Genomic DNA, 19774 nt, shown 5'->3' with positions numbered 1-19774 from the left:
CCCGTGTGGTGTAGTATATAGAGGATGTGTCCCGTGTGGTGCAGTATATAGAGGATGTGTCCCATGTGGTGCAGTATATAGAGGATGTGTCCCGTGTGGTGTAGTATATAGAGGATGTGTTCCGTGTGGTGCAGTATATAGAGGATGTGTCCCATGTGGTGTAGTATATAGAGGATGTGTCCCGTGTGGTGTAGTATATAGAGGAGGTGTCCCGTGTGGTGTAGTATATAGAGGACGTGTCCCGTGTGGTGCAGTATATAGAGGACGTGTCCCGTGTGGTGTAGTATATAGAGGATGTGTCCCGTGTGGTGTAGTATATAGAGGACGTGTCCCGTGTAGTGCAGTATATAGAGGACGTGTCCCGTGTGGTGTAGTATATAGAGGATGTGTCCCGTGTGGTGTAGTATATAGAGGATGTGTCCAGTGTGGTGCAGTATATAGAGGATGTGTCCCGTGTGGTGTAGTATATAGAGGATGTGTCCCGTGTGGTGTAGTATATAGAGGATGTGTCCCGTGTGGTGCAGTATATAGAGGATGTGTCCTCTGTGGTGTAGTATATAGAGGATGTGTCCCGTGTGGTGTAGTATATAGAGGGTGTGTCCGGTGTGGTGTAGTATATACAGGATGTGTCCCGTGTGGTGCAGTATATAGAGAATGTGTCCCGTGTGGTGTAGTATATAGAGGATGTGTCCCGTGTGGTGTAGTATATAGAGGATGTGTCCCGTGTGGTGTAGTATATAGAGGATGTGTCCCAGGTGGTGCAGTATATAGAGGATGTGTCCCGTGTGGTGTAGTATATAGAGGATGTGTCCCATGTGGTGTAGTATATAGAGGATGTGTCCCGTGTGGTGTAGTATATAGAGGATGTGTCCCGTGTGGTGTATATAGAGGATGTGTCCGTGTGGTGTAGTATATAGAGGATGTGTCCCGTGTGGTGTAGTATATAGAGGATGTGTCCCGTGTGGTGTAGTATATAGAGGATGTGTCCCGTGTGGTGTAGTATATAGAGGATGTGTCCCGTGTGGTGTAGTATAAAGAGGATGTGTCCCGTGTGGTGCAGTATAAAGAGGAGGTGTCCTGTGTGGTGTAGTATATAGAGGATGTGTCCCGTGTGGTGTAGTATATAGAAGATGTGTCCCGTGTGGTGCAGTATATAGAGGATGTGTGGTGTAGTATATAGAGGATGTGTGGTGTAGTATATAGAGAATGTGTGGTGTAGTATATAGAGGATGTGTCCCATGTGGTGCAGTATACAGAGGATGTGTCCTGTGTGGTGTAGTATATAGAGGATGTGTCCCGTGTGGTGTAGTATATAGAGGATGTGTCCCGTGTGGTGCAGTATATAGAGGATGTGTCCCGTGTGGTGTATATAGAGGATGTGTCCCGTGTGGTGTAGTATATAGAGGATGCGTGGTGTAGTATATAGAGGATGTGTCCCATGTGGTGTAGTATATAGAGGATGTGTCCCGTGTGGTGCAGTATATAGAGGATGTGTCCTGTGTGGTGTAGTATATAGAGGATGTGTCCTGTGTGGTGTAGTATATAGAGGATGTGTCCAGTGTGGTGTAGTATATAGAGGATGTGTCCCGTGTGGTGTAGTATATAAAGGATGTGTCCCGTGTGGTGTAGTATATAGAGGATGTGTCCCGTGTGGTGTAGTATATAGAGGATGTGTCCCGTGTGGTGCAGTATATAGAGGATGTGTCCCATGTGGTGCAGTATATAGAGGATGTGTCCCGTGTGGTGTAGTATATAGAGGATGTGTTCCGTGTGGTGCAGTATATAGAGGATGTGTCCCATGTGGTGTAGTATATAGAGGATGTGTCCCGTGTGGTGTAGTATATAGAGGAGGTGTCCCGTGTGGTGTAGTATATAGAGGACGTGTCCCGTGTGGTGCAGTATATAGAGGACGTGTCCCGTGTGGTGTAGTATATAGAGGATGTGTCCCGTGTGGTGTAGTATATAGAGGACGTGTCCCGTGTAGTGCAGTATATAGAGGACGTGTCCCGTTTGGTGCAGTATATAGAGGATGTGTCCAGTGTGGTGTAGTATATAGAGGATGTGTCCAGTGTGGTGTAGTATATAGAGGATGTGTCCCGTGTGGTGTAGTATACAGAGGATGTGTCCGGTGTGGTGTAGTATATAGAGGATGTGTCCCGTGTGGTGTAGTATACAGAGGATGTGTCCGGTGTGGTGTAGTATATAGAGGATGTGTCCCGTGTGGTGTAGTATACAGAGGATGTGTCCGGTGTGGTGTAGTATATAGAGGATGTGTCCCGTGTAGTATATAGAGGATGTGTCCCGTGTGGTGTAGTATATAGAGGATGTGTCCCGTGTGGTGTAGTATATAGAGGATGTGTCCCGTGTGGTGTAGTATATAGAGGATGTGTCCCATGTGGTGTAGTATACAGAGGATGTGTCCGGTGTGGTGTAGTGTATAGAGGATGTGTTCCGTGTGGTGTAGTATATAGAGGGTGTGTCCCGTGCGGTGTAGTATATAGAGGACGTGTCCCGTGTAGTGCAGTATATAGAGGATGTGTCCCGTGTGGTGTAGTATATAGAGGATGTGTCCCGTGTGGTGTAGTATATAGAGGATGTGTCCCGTGTGGTGTAGTATACAGAGGATGTGTCCGGTGTGGTGTAGTATATAGAGGATGTGTCCCGTGTGGTGCAGTATATAGAGGATGTGTCCAGTGTGGTGTAGTATATAGAGGACGTGTCCAGTGTGGTGTAGTATATAGAGGACGTGTCCAGTGTGGTGCAGTATATAGAGGATGTGTCCCGTGTGGTGTAGTATATAGAGGACGTGTCCCGTGTGGTGCAGTATATAGAGGGTGTGTCCCGTGTGGTGTAGTATATAGAGGATGTGTCCCGTGTGGTGTAGTATATAGAGGATGTGTCCCGTGTGGTGTAGTATATAGAGGGTGTGTCCCGTGTGGTGTAGTATATAGAGGATGTGTCCCGTGTGGTGTAGTATATAGAGGATGTGTCCCGTGTGGTGTAGTATATAGAGGGTGTGTCCCGTGTGGTGTAGTATATAGAGGATGTGTCCAGTGTGGTGTAGTATATAGAGGATGTGTCCAGTGTGGTGTAGTATATAGAGGATGTGTCCCGTGTGGTGTAGTATATAGAGGATGTGTCCCGTGTGGTGTAGTATATAGAGGGTGTGTCCCGTGTGGTGTAGTATATAGAGGATGTGTCCAGTGTGGTGTAGTATATAGAGGATGTGTCCCGTGTGGTGTAGTATATAGAGGGTGTGTCCCGTGCGGTGTAGTATATAGAGGATGTGTCCCGTGTGGTGCAGTATATAGAGGATGTGTCCTCTGTGGTGTAGTATATAGAGGATGTGTCCCGTGTGGTGTAGTATATAGAGATTACACTGGATGATATCAGTTTTCTTACCTCACTGACTTTGGTCGGCCAGCGGGAATATCCGGCGTTTATACGATAGTCCGTCAACCTGATGAGAACAAAACACTTAAGTATTGGAGATTTTTTTCAGCAACGACTGATGATAAAATGGCAGATCTTGTTTTATGTACACAGTGTCTGCACCAGCAGAATAGTGAGTGCAGCTCTGGGGTATAATACAGGATGTAACTCAGGATCAGTAATGTAATGTATGTACACAGTGACTGCACCAGCAGAATAGTGAGTGCAGCTCTGGGGTATAATACAGGATGTAACTCAGGATCAGTAATGTAATGTATGTACACAGTGACTGCACCAGCAGAATAGTGAGTGCAGCTCTGGAGTATAATACAGGATGTAACTCAGGATCAGTAATGTAATGTATGTACACAGTGACTGCACCAGCAGAATAGTGAGTGCAGCTCTGGAGTATAATACAGGATGTAACTCAGGATCAGTAATGTAATGTATGTACACAGTGTCTGCACCAGCAGAATAGTGAGTGCAGCTCTGGGGTATAATACAGGATGTAACTCAGGATCAGTAATGTAATGTATGTACACAGTGACTGCACCAGCAGAATAGTGAGTGCAGCTCTGGGGTATAATACAGGATGTAACTCAGGATCAGTAATGTAATGTATGTACACAGTGACTGCACCAGCAGAATAGTGAGTGCAGCTCTGGAGTATAATACAGGATGTAACTCAGGATCAGTAATGTAATGTATGTACACAGTGACTGCACCAGCAGAATAGTGAGTGCAGCTCTGGGGTATAATACAGGATGTAACTCAGGATCAGTAATGTAATGTATGTACACAGTGACTGCACCAGCAGAATAGTGAGTGCAGCTCTGGGGTATAATACAGGATGTAACTCAGGATCAGTAATGTAATGTATGTACACAGTGACTGCACCAGCAGAATAGTGAGTGCAGCTCTGGAGTATACTACAGGATGTAACTCAGGACCAGTAATGTAATGTATGTACACAGTAACTGCACCAGCAGAATAGTGAGTGCAGCTCTGGAGTATAATACAGAATGTAACTCAGGATCAGTAATGTAATGTATGTACACAGTGACTGCACCAGCAGAATAGTGAGTGCAGCTCTGGAGTATAATACAGGATGTAACTCAGGATCAGTAATGTAATGTATGTACACAGTGTCTGCACCAGCAGAATAGTGAGTGCAGCTCTGGGGTATAATACAGGATGTAACTCAGGATCAGTAATGTAATGTATGTACACAGTGACTGCACCAGCAGAATAGTGAGTGCAGCTCTGGGGTATAATACAGGATGTAACTCAGGATCAGTAATGTAATGTATGTACACAGTGACTGCACCAGCAGAATAGTGAGTGCAGCTCTGGAGTATAATACAGGATGTAACTCAGGATCAGTAATGTAATGTATGTACACAGTGACTGCACCAGCAGAATAGTGAGTGCAGCTCTGGGGTATAATACAGGATGTAACTCAGGATCAGTAATGTAATGTATGTACACAGTGACTGCACCAGCAGAATAGTGAGTGCAGCTCTGGGGTATAATACAGGATGTAACTCAGGATCAGTAATGTAATGTATGTACACAGTGACTGCACCAGCAGAATAGTGAGTGCAGCTCTGGAGTATACTACAGGATGTAACTCAGGACCAGTAATGTAATGTATGTACACAGTGACTGCACCAGCAGAATAGTGAGTGCAGCTCTGGAGTATAATACAGGATGTAACTCAGGATCAGTAATGTAATGTATGTACACAGTGACTGCACCAGCAGAATAGTGAGTGCAGCTCTGGAGTATAATACAGGATGTAACTCAGGATCAGTAATGTAATGTATGTACACAGTGTCTGCACCAGCAGAATAGTGAGTGCAGCTCTGGGGTATAATACAGGATGTAACTCAGGATCAGTAATGTAATGTATGTACACAGTGACTGCACCAGCAGAATAGTGAGTGCAGCTCTGGAGTATAATACAGGATGTAACTCAGGATCAGTAATGTAATGTATGTACACAGTGACTGCACCAGCAGAATAGTGAGTGCAGCTCTGGAGTATAATACAGGATGTAACTCAGGATCAGTAATGTAATGTATGTACACAGTGTCTGCACCAGCAGAATAGTGAGTGCAGCTCTGGGGTATAATACAGGATGTAACTCAGGATCAGTAATGTAATGTATGTACACAGTGACTGCACCAGCAGAATAGTGAGTGCAGCTCTGGGGTATAATACAGGATGTAACTCAGGATCAGTAATGTAATGTATGTACACAGTGACTGCACCAGCAGAATAGTGAGTGCAGCTCTTGACCGCGTATGCCGAGTACGGTCTTTTCTTACGTATGTAACCTAGCCGCCAACACCTGACCACCGACCCAACCCTTACCCTGAATAAAAACATGACTAATTATTCTTTTGGATATTTTGGCCACAGCGGCCAACTTTTATTAACAAAATTAACATAAACATAAATACAACAGTATAAATTCGAGGGGAGGGTTCTTGGAGCTAAAAAGATCTGTCAAACCCCACAAAAGAAGATCGACCACCATATTACCCTCAGCCGTGAAAACCAGCTCGAGGGCACCGTACATCCCGTTCCGGGAAGAGAAAAAACCACCAACAGCTCCCAGGGTAAAAACCCCGTCCAGAGCCCATACCAAAATGCCAGATCCAACCCCACCACATTTTAAATTGCCTGTAATTATGCTCCAATTCCTTCCCCCAACCAATCAGCGTCAACTCCAAGAACCCCCACCCCCCCACAGCCACTGTGACAATAAACGAATAACATGTAAATAATGAACCAAACACCCGCATACAAAGTGTAGTCCCAAACCCCCCCCCAAAAAAAATGTTCTTTTTTTTTATATATATATATATATATATATATAACTTCCCTCGCCATATCGATATATAAACTCTTCACAACAATTCCCCCCCCCCTTCATTAAAAAACCCCTAAGCACAAGCCAACAAGGGAGGGTGGGTGGGTCTTCTTCGTCCTGAAATAAGGTAGGGAATGGCGGTTTTCCCGCACTTTCCCTCCTACCTCCCCCTTTCCTAACTCCTCCCCCCCTTGCCATCCTCCTATCCCTATCCATAGCATTATTTAAAAAGACCGCCCGGCTCAAAGCAGTCATGGGGGGCCTTCACCCAGCTACGCTTTGTTCCAGCCCCCATCAGGAGTATAATACAGGATGTAACTCAGGATCAGTAATATAATGTATGTACACAGTGACTGCACCAGCAGAATAGTGAGTGCAGCTCTGGGGTATAATACAGGTTGTAACTCAGGATCAGTAATGTATTGTATGTACACAGTGACTGCACCAGCAGAATAGTGAGTGCAGCTCTGGGGTATAATACAGGATGTAACTCAGGATCAGTAATGTAATGTATGTACACAGTGACTGCACCAGCAGAATAGTGAGTGCAGCTCTGGTGTATAATACAGGATGTAACTCAGGATCAGTAATGTAATGTATGTACACAGTGACTGCACCAGCAGAATAGTGAGTGCAGCTCTGGGGTATAATACAGGATGTAACTCAGGATCAGTAATGTAATTCATGTACACAGTGACTGCACCAGCAGAATAGTGAGTGCAGCTCTGGAGTATAATACAGGATGTAACTCAGGATCAGTAATGTAATGTATGTACACAGTGACTGCACCAGCAGAATAGTGAGTGCAGCTCTGGGGTATAATACAGGATGTAACTCAGGATCAGTAATGTAATTCATGTACACAGTGACTGCACCAGCAGAATAGTGAGTGCAGCTCTGGGGTATAATACAGGATGTAACTCAGGATCAGTAATGTAATTCATGTACACAGTGACTGCACCAGCAGAATAGTGAGTGCAGCTCTGGGGTATAATACAGGATGTAACTCAGAATTATTATAACATACGTAATGTATGAAATATTTATTATGACTGTAAATTACATTAAGTAACTGGCATCAGAGAAGTGATTTTTCCTACAAGACACAGAGCAGGACACCTGGGATTTCCCCAGTAATGCTGGCAGTGCCCCAGCTGGTAAATTAATGATTAATTCCTGAGGTTTCTGTTGAAATATTTTATATTTTAGCTGGTGGGGTTGAATGATTTTCCTTTTTTTTGCACAAAAATTTCCCAAAATGTCTCACAGCTTGAGCTACATCAGGTTTTGTTAAGGTCGTTACATGGAAACAAATACATTTCCTACATTTCATTGTTGCAAAGTCAAAGGTTTTGACCACAGATTACAGGACCCAGGCCAGTTATGCTGCACTCCGTCAACTGGGCAGATAAACCCTCTCACATGATAGCATTTGCATATTTTTCAATTTAATAGAACAAAAAAGGACATGATTTATGCAAAATCGTTTAGGAAATGGACATTACCAATACGCATCCCATAGGGCGCCAACCCCCGCAGATAGGCAGACCTCAGTACAGACATCGTGCAGGGTATGCTCAGTTCCCCACACTAGTTTTTTCACGGTGTGTTTGTTGCTGTTTTCTGGTGCAACAAAATTTGTTGTTTTTTGGGGAATTATATGATTTCTACTGAATTAATACCCCAATTTGATATTCTAAACTGAAAAAAGGTAAGTCATGCAGCAAGACAACGACCCAAAGCCACAAGAATGGTTAAAAAAGAATAAAGGTAAAGCTTTAGAACGGCCAAGTCACAGTCTTGACATTAATCCTATAGAAATGTTGTGGAAGGACCTAAAGCGAGCAGTTCATGGGATAAAACTCACAAACACCACAGAGTAGAAAGTGTTTTGTAGGGAGGATGTTAGGGGTGCAATTCCCACCTCTGCACAGGGGGAATCTCGAACCATCTCTGCTGCAGTCTCCCATTCTTCTCCAGCCGCAGTGGAGCCTGCTCAGCGGAGATGTCACTCCCAGCGTCTGGCTCAGCCTGATACTGTGTGGATGGTTACTGCTGCCTTTCCAGGCTCAGCCATTGTAGTTAGTACTGGTCAGCGGCGAGCAGACATCTCTGGGAGTAAGTCCTGCTTTTCTCCTTCTAAGCATGCCCAGGGTAAGCCCTCTCATTGGAGGTTGAGGGTCACATGCTCAAGTACTGCAGCAGCTCCCATTGGTCCTCTAGGAAGGTCCTGAAGTTGCCCAGGTACTGTAGCAGCTCCCATTGGTCCTCTAGGAAGGTCCTGAAGTTTCTGCAGCTATAAAAGATTCGCCTGGCTGCACGGCCATGCGCTAGTATTAACCTAAGTTATGAGCTCAGCGCCAGTGTGGTCATGTGTTATGGACCTGGTGGTTAGGAGCACCCGGCACGACCTGATAGTTAAACTGACACAGGACAAGCTCTGGGATGTGGGAGCTCTGCTGACCGCAACCCCTAATCCTATCACAACAACTAGAAATAGCCGTGGAGCGTTCCTAGCTCTCCCTAGACGCCTCTTTACAGCCTAAGAGCTAGCTAGCCCTAGAGATAGAAAATAAAGCCTACCTTGCCTCAGAGAAATTCCCCAAAGGAAAAAGCAGCCCCCCACATATATTGACTGTGAGTAAAGATGAAAGTCACAAACGCAGAAATGAAACAGGTTTCAGCAAAGGGAGGCCAGACTTACTAAACAGACAGAGGATAGGAAAGGTATCTTTGCGGTCAGCACAAAAAACTACAAAAGACCACGCAGAGTGTGCAAAAAGACCTCCGCACCGACTAACGGTGCGGAGATGCCACTCTGCATCCCAGAGCTTCCAGCTAGTAAGGCAAAATCATGATATCCAGCTGGACAAGGCAACAATGAACAAATAATAACTGGCAGGAACTTTGCTTCTGCTGGAGTAGACAGGTCACCAGAAAGATCCAAGAGCGAACTGAACAAATGCAGGAACATAGACAGCTGGGATGGAGTAACGATCTGAGTGGAGTTAAATAGAGCAACCAACCAAAGGATAAATCACGTCACCTGTGGAAGAAACCTCAGAAGCAGCAGCTCCACTCACAGCCACCAGAGGGAGTCCATGGACAGAACTCGCCGAAGTACCATTCACGACCACAGGAGGGAGTTCGACAACAGAATTCACAACAGTCATGCTTGCATGTGGTCAGGGTTCGGCTGAAATAAGCCCCTAGAATACCGGCACCTCCGGTGAGTTTTGTGTGTGCTATGCTGACTGCATGACCACTGTCAGCTCTATTAGGTGGCTGTTCCCCTGTGAGGTTAACAGGGCACAGCGTTCTCTTTCTCAAGTGAATCTGTGAAGTAGCAGAGTTCGCTTATACCGCCATACAGTACTGTCTTTTACTAGCAGCAGGTTCTCTCCTGCACGGTGGACCCCGGGTTGCAAACGCACCTACTACTCTTTCTCTCTATATATATATATATGTATACTGTATATATATATATATATATATATATATATATATATATATACAGTGGGGCAAAAAAGTATTTAGTCAGTCAGCAATAGTGCAAGTTCCACCACTTAAAAAGATGAGAGGCGTCTGTAATTTACATCATAGGTAGACCTCAACTATGGGAGACAAACTGAGAAAAAAAAATCCAGAAAATCACATTGTCTGTTTTTTTTAACAATTTATTTGCATATTATGGTGGAAAATAAGTATTTGGTCAGAAACAAACAATCAAGATTTCTGTCTCTCACAGACCTGTAACTTCTTCTTTAAGAGTCTCCTCTTTCCTCCACTCATTACCTGTAGTAATGGCACCTGTTTAAACTTGTTATCAGTATAAAAAGACACCTGTGCACACCCTCAAACAGTCTGACTCCAAACTCCACTATGGTGAAGACCAAAGAGCTGTCAAAGGACACCAGAAACAAAATTGTAGCCCTGCACCAGGCTGGGAAGACTGAATCTGCAATAGCCAACCAGCTTGGAGTGAAGAAATCAACAGTGGGAGCAATAATTAGAAAATGGAAGACATACAAGACCACTGATAATCTCCCTCGATCTGGGGCTCCACGCAAAATCCCACCCCGTGGGGTCAGAATGATCACAAGAACGGTGAGCAAAAATCCAGAACCACGCGGGGGGACCTAGTGAATGAACTGCAGAGAGCTGGGACCAATGTAACAAGGCCTACCATAAGTAACACACTACGCCACCATGGACTCAGATCCTGCAGTGCCAGACGTGTCCCACTGCTTAAGCCAGTACATGTCCAGCCCGTCTGAAGTTTGCTAGAGAGCATTTGGATGATCCAGAGGAGTTTTGGGAGAATGTCCTATGGTCTGATGAAACCAAACTGGAACTGTTTGGTAGAAACACAACTTGTCGTGTTTGGAGGAAAAAGAATACTGAGTTGCATCCATCAAACACCATACCTACTGTAAAGCATGGTGGTGGAAACATCATGCTTTGGGGCTGTTTCTCTGCAAAGGGGCCAGGACGACTGATCCGGGTACATGAAAGAATGAATGGGGCCATGTATCGTGAGATTTTGAGTGCAAACCTCCTTCCATCAGCAAGGGCATTGAAGATGAAACGTGGCTGGGTCTTTCAACATGACAATGATCCAAAGCACACCGCCAGGGCAACGAAGGAGTGGCTTCGTAAGAAGCATTTCAAGGTCCTGGAGTGGCCTAGCCAGTCTCCAGATCTCAACCCTATAGAAAACCTTTGGAGGGAGTTGAAAGTCCGTGTTGCCAAGCGAAAAGCCAAAAACATCACTGCTCTAGAGGAGATCTGCATGGAGGAATGGGCCAACATACCAACAACAGTGTGTGGCAACCTTGTGAAGACTTACAGAAAACGTTTGACCTCTGTCATTGCCAACAAAGGATATATTACAAAGTATTGAGATGAAATTTTGTTTCTGACCAAATACTTATTTTCCACCATAATATGCAAATAAATTGTTAAAAAAACAGACAATGTGATTTTCTGGATTTTTTTTTCTCAGTTTGTCTCCCATAGTTAAGGTCTACCTATGATGTAAATTACAGACGCCTCTCATCTTTTTAAGTGGTAGAACTTGCACTATTGCTGACTGACTAAATACTTTTTTGACCCACTATATATATATATATATATATATATATATATATATATACTCGGTGGGTTCCACCAACCCTAACAGAATACTATTGCCAGGGTCTGGCTAGTAAATGGCGGACAAACAGCAATCCTTGTGGTACATCCAGCAGCTGGAGGGTAGGTTGGCGGCTCTTGAGCGCACAACCTCAGCTGTGGATGTTACCACAGTTGCTGTTCAGGCTGCTAGCATGGCTGCAGGAACCTTGTCCACTGCCACCCCTGCTCCGACTCTATCTCGCCTCCTGCTGCCAGAGAAATTTTCTGGTGATGGCAAATCTTGTAGGGGTTTCGCGAGCCAGTGCTCTATACACTCCTATAGATCTCTATTTGCTCCTATAGACCTCTTGCCTGGTGCTGAGCCTCCACGGGGTCGAGTCTATCCATTATCTCTCCCAGAGACGGAGGCAATGTCACAGTACATCCAGGAAAATCTGGCAAGAGGATTCATTAGGAAGTCAGTGTCACCTGCAGGGACTGGGTTCTTCTTCGTGCAGAAGAAGAACCGTGAACTACGTCCATGTATAGACTACATGGGTCTTAACGCCATCACCGTTAAGAATAAATATCCCCTGCCCCTGATATCTGAGCTCTTTGATAGGCTTCGGGAGCAAGGGTATTTACTAAATTAGATCTGCGGGGTGCTTACAACCTGATTCGCATCCATGAGGGGGACGAATGGAAGATGGCTTTTAACACCAGGGATGGGCACTATGAATATCTAGTGATACCCTTCGGGCTCTGTAATGCCCCAGCCGTTTTCCAAGACTTTGTGAACGACATTTTCCGGGATATGCTCTCCACCTCGGTCGTAGTCTATCTGGATGATATTCTCATCTACTCTCCAGATATTGACTCCCACCGGAGAGATGTTTGCAAAGTCTTCGACCTCTTACGAGCTAATTCCCTCTACGCCAAGTTGGAAAAATGTGTGTTTGAGCAGGAGTCCTTACCTTTCCTGGGCTCCCAGGGATTGGCTATGCATCCTGCCAAACTATAGGCTGTGATGGACTGGCAAGAACCCCATTCTCTTAAAGCTGTGCAGCACTTTATGTGGTTCATTAACTATTATCGCCAGTTCATTCGTCATTTCTCCACTCTAGTAGCTCCCTTGGTAGCCCTCACCAAGAAGGGAGCAAATCCCAAATTGTGGTCGGAGGAGGTCTCCAAGGCCTTCACTTCTATTAAGTCCCATTTTGCTAGCACTCCCATCCTACATCGCCCCGATGTAGATAAGTCATTTATAATGGAGGTGGATGCCTCTTCCGTTGGTGCTGGAGCAGTCTTCTTTCAAAAGGATGCTCAAGGTCGGAAGTATCCTTGTTTCTTCTTTTCCAAGACCCTCACACCAGTGGAAAGGAATTATTCCATCGGGGACAGGGAGTTGCTAGCAATGAAGTTGGCCTTCTCTGAGTAGAGACATCTTTTGGTGGGCTTTCCTTTCCAAGTATTCACAGACCACAAGAATTTGGTATACCTACTGACAGCCCAGCGGTTAAATTCTCACCAGGCCAGATGGTCCTTGTTCTTCTCCCGGTTCCATTTCACCCTACATTTCCTTTCCGGGAAGAAGAACATTTGTGCCAACGCTCTCTCTCGCTCTGTTGTGTCATCTGAGGAGGAGGAAGAGGAGCCTCGGTGTTATGAAAGGCAATTCAGTACTACAATGGACATAGCGGTCAGAGCACATACAGTGATCTGACAATAACCCAAAATCATAGAACGAGCTCTGAGACGTGGGAACTCTGCAGACCGCAATCCCTAATCCTCTCCAAACAACACTAGAGGCAGCCGTGGATTGCGCCTAACTCTGCCTATGCAACTCGGCACAGCCTGAGAAACTAACTAGCCTGAAGATAGAAAATAAGCCTACCTTGCCTCAGAGAAATACCCCAAAGGAAAAGGCAGCCCCCCACATATAATGACTGTGAGTTAAGATGAAAAGACAAACGTAGAGATGAAATAGATTCAGCAAAGTGAGGCCCGACTTTCTTAACAGATCGAGGATAGAAAAGGTAACTTTGCGGTCTACACAAAACCCTAAAGAAAACCACGCAAAGGGGGCAAAAAGACCCTCCGTACCGAACTAACGGCACGGAGGTACACCCTTTGCGTCCCAGAGCTTCCAGCAACAAATTAGACAAGCTGGACAGAAAAAATAGCAAACAAATAGCAAAGAAGAACTTAGCTATGCAGAGCAGCAGGCCACAGGAATGATCCAGGGAAAAGCAAGTCCAACACTGGAACATTGACAGGAAGCCAGGATCAAAGCATTAGGTGGAGTTAAGTAGAGAAGCACCTAACGACCTCACCAGATCACCTGAGGGAGGAAACTCAGAAGCCGCAGTACCACTTCCCTCCACCAACAGAAGCTCACAGAGAGAATCAACCGAAGTACCACTTGTGACCACAGGAGGGAGCTCTGCCACAGAATTCACAACAGTACCCCCCCCTTGAGGAGGGGTCACCGAACCCTCACCAGAGCCCCCAGGCCGACCAGGATGAGCCACATGAAAGGCACGAACAAGATCGGGAGCATGGACATCAGAGGCAAAAACCCAGGAATTATCTTCCTGAGCATAACCCTTCCATTTAACCAGATACTGGAGTTTCCGTCTAGAAACACGAGAATCCAAAATCTTCTCCACAATATACTCCAATTCCCCCTCCACCAAAACCGGGGCAGGAGGATCAACAGATGGAACCATAGGTGCCACGTATCTCCGCAACAATGACCTATGGAATACGTTATGTATGGAAAAAGAATCTGGAAGGGTCAGACGAAAAGACAGAGGATTAAGAACCTCAGAAATCCTATACGGACCAATGAAACGAGGTTTAAACTTAGGAGAGGAAACCTTCATAGGAATATGACGAGAAGATAACCAAACCAGATCCCCAACACGAAGTCGGGGACCCACACGGCGTCTGCGATTAGCGAAACGTTGAGCCTTCTCCTGGGACAAGGTCAAATTGTCCACTACATGAGTCCAAATCTGCTGCAACCTGTCCACCACAGTATCCACACCAGGACAGTCCGAAGACTCAACCTGTCCTGAAGAGAAACGAGGATGGAACCCAGAATTGCAGAAAAATGGCGAAACCAAGGTAGCCGAGCTGGCCCGATTATTAAGGGCGAACTCAGCCAAAGGCAAAAAGGACACCCAGTCATCCTGATCGGCAGAAACAAAGCATCTCAGATATGTTTCCAAGGTCTGATTGGTTCGTTCGGTCTAGCCATTAGTCTGAGGATGGAAAGCCGAAAAAAAAGACAAGTCAATGCCCATCCTACCACAAAAGGCTCGCCAAAACCTTGAAACATACTGGGAACCTCTGTCAGAAACGATATTCTCTGGAATGCCATGTAAACGAACCACATGCTGGAAGAACAATGGCACCAAATCAGAGGAGGAAGGCAATTTAGACAAGGGTACCAGATGGACCATCTTAGAAAAGCGATCACAGACCACCCAAATGACTGACATCTTTTGAGAAACGGGAAGATCAGAAATAAAATCCATAGAGATATGTGTCCAAGGCCTCTTCGGGACCGGCAAGGGCAAAAGCAACCCACTGGCACGAGAACAGCAGGGCTTAGCCCGAGCACAAATCCCACAGGACTGCACAAAAACACGCACATCCCGCGACAGAGACGGCCACCAAAAGGATCTAGCCACCAACTCTCTGGTACCAAAGATTCCAGGATGACCAGCCAACACCGAACAATGAACCTCAGAGATAACTTTATTGGTCCACCTATCAGGGACAAACAGTCTCTCCGCTGGACAACGATCAGGTTTATTAGCCTGAAATTTTTGCAGCACCCGCCGCAAATCAGGGGAGATGGCAGACACAATTACTCCTTCCTTGAGGATACCCGCCGGCTCAGACAAACCCGGAGAGTCGGGCACAAAACTCCTAGACAGAGCATCCGCCTTCACATTTTTAGAGCCCGGAAGGTACGAAATCACAAAGTCAAAACGGGCAAAAAACAGCGACCAACGAGCCTGTCTAGGATTCAACCGCTTAGCAGACTCAAGATAAGTCAAGTTCTTATGATCAGTCAATACCACCACGCGATGCTTAGCTCCTTCAAGCCAATGACGCCACTCCTCGAATGCCCACTTCATGGCCAGCAACTCTCGGTTGCCCACATCATAATTTCGCTCAGCAGGCAAAAACTTCCTGGAAAAAAAAGCGCATGGTTTCATCACTGAGCAATCAGAACCTCTCTGCGACAAAACAGCCCCTGCTCCAATCTCAGAAGCATCAACCTCGACCTGGAACGGAAGAGAAACATCTGGTTGACACAACACAGGGGCAGAAGAAAAACGACGCTTCAAGTCTTGAAAAGCTTCCACAGCAGCAGAAGACCAATTGACCAAATCAGCACCCTTCTTGGTCAAATCGGTCAATGGTTTGGCAATACTAGAAAAATTGCAGATGAAGCGACGATAAAAATTAGCAAAGCCCAGGAACTTTTGCAGACTTTTCAGAGATGTCGGCTGAGTCCAATCATGGATGGCTTGGACCTTAACAGGATCCATCTCGATAGTAGAAGGGGAAAAGATGAACCCCAAAAATGAAACCTTCTGCACACCAAAGAGACACTTTGATCCCTTCACAAACAAAGAATTAGCACGCAGGACCTGAAAAACCGTTCTGACCTGCTTCACATGAGACTCCCAATCATCCGAGAAGATCAAAATGTCATCCAAGTACACAATCAGGAATTTATCCAGGTACTCTCGGAAGATGTCATGCATAAAGGACTGAAACACTGATGGAGCATTGGCAAGTCCGAACGGCATCACTAGATACTCAAAATGACCCTCGGGCGTATTAAATGCAGTTTTCTATTCCTCTCCTCGCCTGATTCGCACCAGATTATACGCACCACGAAGATCTATCTTTGTGAACCAACTAGCCCCCTTAATCCGAGCAAACAGATCAGATAACAATGGCAAGGGGTACTGAAATTTAACCGTGATCTTATTAAGAAGGCGGTAATCTATACAAGGTCTCAGCGAACCATCCTTCTTGGCTACAAAAAAGAACCCTGCTCCTAATGGTGACGACGACGGGCGAATATGCCCCTTCTCCAGGGATTCCTTCACATAACTGCGCATAGCGGCGTGCTCAGGCATGGATAAATTAAACAGTCGACCTTTTGGGAATTTACTACCAGGAATCAAATTGATAGCACAATCACAATCCCTATGCGGAGGTAGGGCATCGGACTTGGGCTCATCAAATACATCCCGGTAATCAGACAAGAACTCTGGAACCTCAGAAGGGGTGGATGACGAAATTGACAGAAATGGAACATCACCCCCTGACAACCCCAGCTGGACACCGACATGGATTTCCAATCTAATACTGGATTATGGGCTTGTAGCCATGGCAACCCCAACACGACCACATCATGCAGATTATGCAACACCAGAAAGCGAATAACCTCCTGATGTGCAGGAGCCATGCACATGGTCAGCTGGGTCCAGTATTGAGGCTTATTCTTGGCCAAAGGCGTGGCATCAATTCCTCTCAATGGAATAGGACACTGCAAGGGCTCTAAGAGAAACCCACAACGCTTAGCATACTCCAAGTCCATCAAATTCAGGGCAGCGCCTGAATCCACAAATGCCATGACAGAATACGATGACAAAGAGCAGATCAAGGTAACGGACAGAAGAAATTTTGACTGTACCGTACCAATGGTGGCAGACCTAGCGAACCGCTTAGTGCGCTTAGGACAATCAGAGATAGCATGAGTGGAATCACCACAGTAGAAACACAGCCCATTCAGACGTCTGTGTTCTTGCCGTTTAACTCTGGTCAAAGTCCTATCGCACTGCATAGGCTCAGGTTTAAGCTCAGGTAATACCGCCAAATGGTGCACAGATTTACGCTCACGCAAGCGTCGACCGATCTGAATGGCCAAAGACATAGACTCATTCAAACGAGCAGGCATAGGAAATCCCACCATGACATCCTTAAGGGCTTCAGAGAGACCCTTTCTGAACATAGCTGCCAGCGCAGATTCATTCCATTGAGTGAGCACGGACCACTTTCTAAATTTCTGACAATATACCTCTATCTCATCCTGACCCTGACAAAGAGCCAGCAAATTTTTCTCTGCCTGATCCACTGAATTAGGTTCATCGTACAGCAATCCGAGCGCCAGGAAAAACGCATCGATATTACTCAATGCAGGATCTCCTGGCGCAAGAGAAAATGCCCAGTCCTGAGGGTCGCCGCGCAAAAAAGAAATAACAATCAAAACCTGTTGAACTGGATCACCAGAGGAGCGAGGTTTCAAGGCCAGAAATAATTTACAATTATTTTTGAAACTCAGAAACTTAGTTCTATCTCCAAAAAACAAATCAGGAATAGGAATTCTTGGTTCCAACAAAGCTTTCTGATCAATAGTGTCTTGAATCTTCTGTACTCTTGCCGAGAGCTGATCCACAAATGAAGACAGACTTCTAATGTCCATCGCTACACCTGTGTACTGAACCACCCAAATGTCTAGGGGGAAAAAAAGGCAAAACACAGTGCAAAGAAAAAAAAATGGTCTCAGAACTTCTTTTTTCCCTCTATTGAGAATCATTAGTACTTTGGGCTTCCTGTACTGTTATGAAAGGCAATTCAGTACTACAATGGACATAGCGGTCAGAGAACATACAGTGATCTGTGTTGTGAATTCTGTGGCAGAGTTCACTCCTGTGGTCACAAGTGGTACTTCGGCTGATTCTCTCTGGGATCTTCCGTTTGTGGAGGAAAGTGGTACTGCAGCTTCTGAGTTTCCTCCCTCAGGTGATCTGGTGAGCTCGTTAGCTTCTTCTCTACTTAACTCCACCTGATGCTTTGATCTATGCTTCCTGTCAATGTTTCAGTGTGGGACTTCCTGTGGCCTGCTGCTCTGCAAAGCTAAGTTTTGCTTATGTTATTTTGTTGCTATTTTTCTGTCCAGCTTGCTTTATTGGTTTTTCTCGCCTGCTGGAAGCTCTGAGACGCAGAGGGACCACCTCCGTACCGTTAGTCGGTGCGGAGGGTCTTTTTGTCCCCTCTGCGTGGTTTTTTATAGGTTTTTGTGCTGACCGCAAAGTTATCTTCCCTATCCTCGTTCTGTTCAGCTAGTCGGGCCTCACTTTGCTAAATCTGTTTCATCTCTATGTTTGTGTTTTCATCTTACTCACAGTCATTATATGTGGGGGGCTGCCTTTTCCTTTGGGGAATTTCTCTGAGGCAAGGTAGGCTTATTTTTCTATCTTCAGGATTAGCTAGTTTCTCAGGCTGTGACGAGGCGCCTAGGTTCTGGTCAGGAGCGCTCCACGGCTACCTTTAGTGTGGTTTGATAGGCTTAGGGATTGCGGTCTGCAGAGTTCCCACGTCTCATAGCTCGTTCTATTATTTTGGGTTATTGTCAGTTCACTGTATGTGCTCTGACCTCCATGTCCATTGTGATTCTGAATTGCCTTTCATAACAGATCTGACAATAACCCAAAATCATAGAACGAGCTCTGAGACGTGGGAACTCTGCAGACCGCAATCCCTAATCCTCTCCAAACAACACTAGAGGCAGCCGTGGATTGCGCCTAACTCTGCCTATGCAACTCGGCACAGCCTGAGAAACTAACTAGCCTGAAGATAGAAAATAAGCCTACCTTGCCTCAGAGAAATACCCCAAAGGAAAAGGCAGCCCCCCACATATAATGACTGTGAGTTAAGATGAAAAGACAAACGTAGAGATGAAATAGATTCAGCAAAGTGAGGCCCGACTTTCTTAACAGATCGAGGATAGAAAAGGTAACTTTGCGGTCTACACAAAACCCTAAAGAAAACCACGCAAAGGGGGTAAAAAGACCCTCCGTACCGAACTAATGGCACGGAGGTACACCCTTTGCGTCCCAGAGCTTCCAGCAACAAATTAGACAAGCTGGACAGAAAAAATAGCAAACAAATAGCAAAGAAGAACTTAGCTATGCAGAGCAGCAGGCCACAGGAATGATCCAGGGAAAAGCAAGTCCAACACTGGAACATTGACAGGAAGCCAGGATCAAAGCATTAGGTGGAGTTAAGTAGAGAAGCACCTAATGACCTCACCAGATCACCTGAGGGAGGAAACTCAGAAGCCGCAGTACCACTTCCCTCCACCAACAGAAGCTCACAGAGAGAATCAGCCGAAGTACCACTTGTGACCACAGGAGGGAGCTCTGCCACAGAATTCACAACACCTCGGCTTATTGTCTCAACCGAGAGTCTGAGAACTGTGGCTCCAGTTTCGCTAGAGTCTGTGCCTCCAGGCAAGACTTTTGTACCATCCAG

General features: G+C 45.7%; 1 protein-coding gene across 2 annotated transcripts in view; it reads right to left on the bottom strand.

Annotated features, from left to right (window-relative positions):
* SCNN1A (sodium channel epithelial 1 subunit alpha) overlaps positions 1–19774 on the bottom strand; it is a 111374-nt gene that overhangs the window by 36927 nt on the left and 54673 nt on the right. For both annotated transcript variants that reach the window (XM_069754096.1, XM_069754097.1), the window contains exon 10: positions 3403–3460. In XM_069754096.1, coding sequence (XP_069610197.1) covers positions 3403–3460 — 58 coding nt within the window. The remainder of the gene's footprint in view (positions 1–3402; positions 3461–19774) is intronic.

The sequence above is a fragment of the Ranitomeya imitator genome, chromosome 2, assembly GCF_032444005.1.
Source record: "Ranitomeya imitator isolate aRanImi1 chromosome 2, aRanImi1.pri, whole genome shotgun sequence".
NCBI lineage: Eukaryota > Metazoa > Chordata > Amphibia > Anura > Dendrobatidae > Ranitomeya > Ranitomeya imitator.
This window is presented reverse-complemented; position numbering and strand designations above follow the sequence as displayed.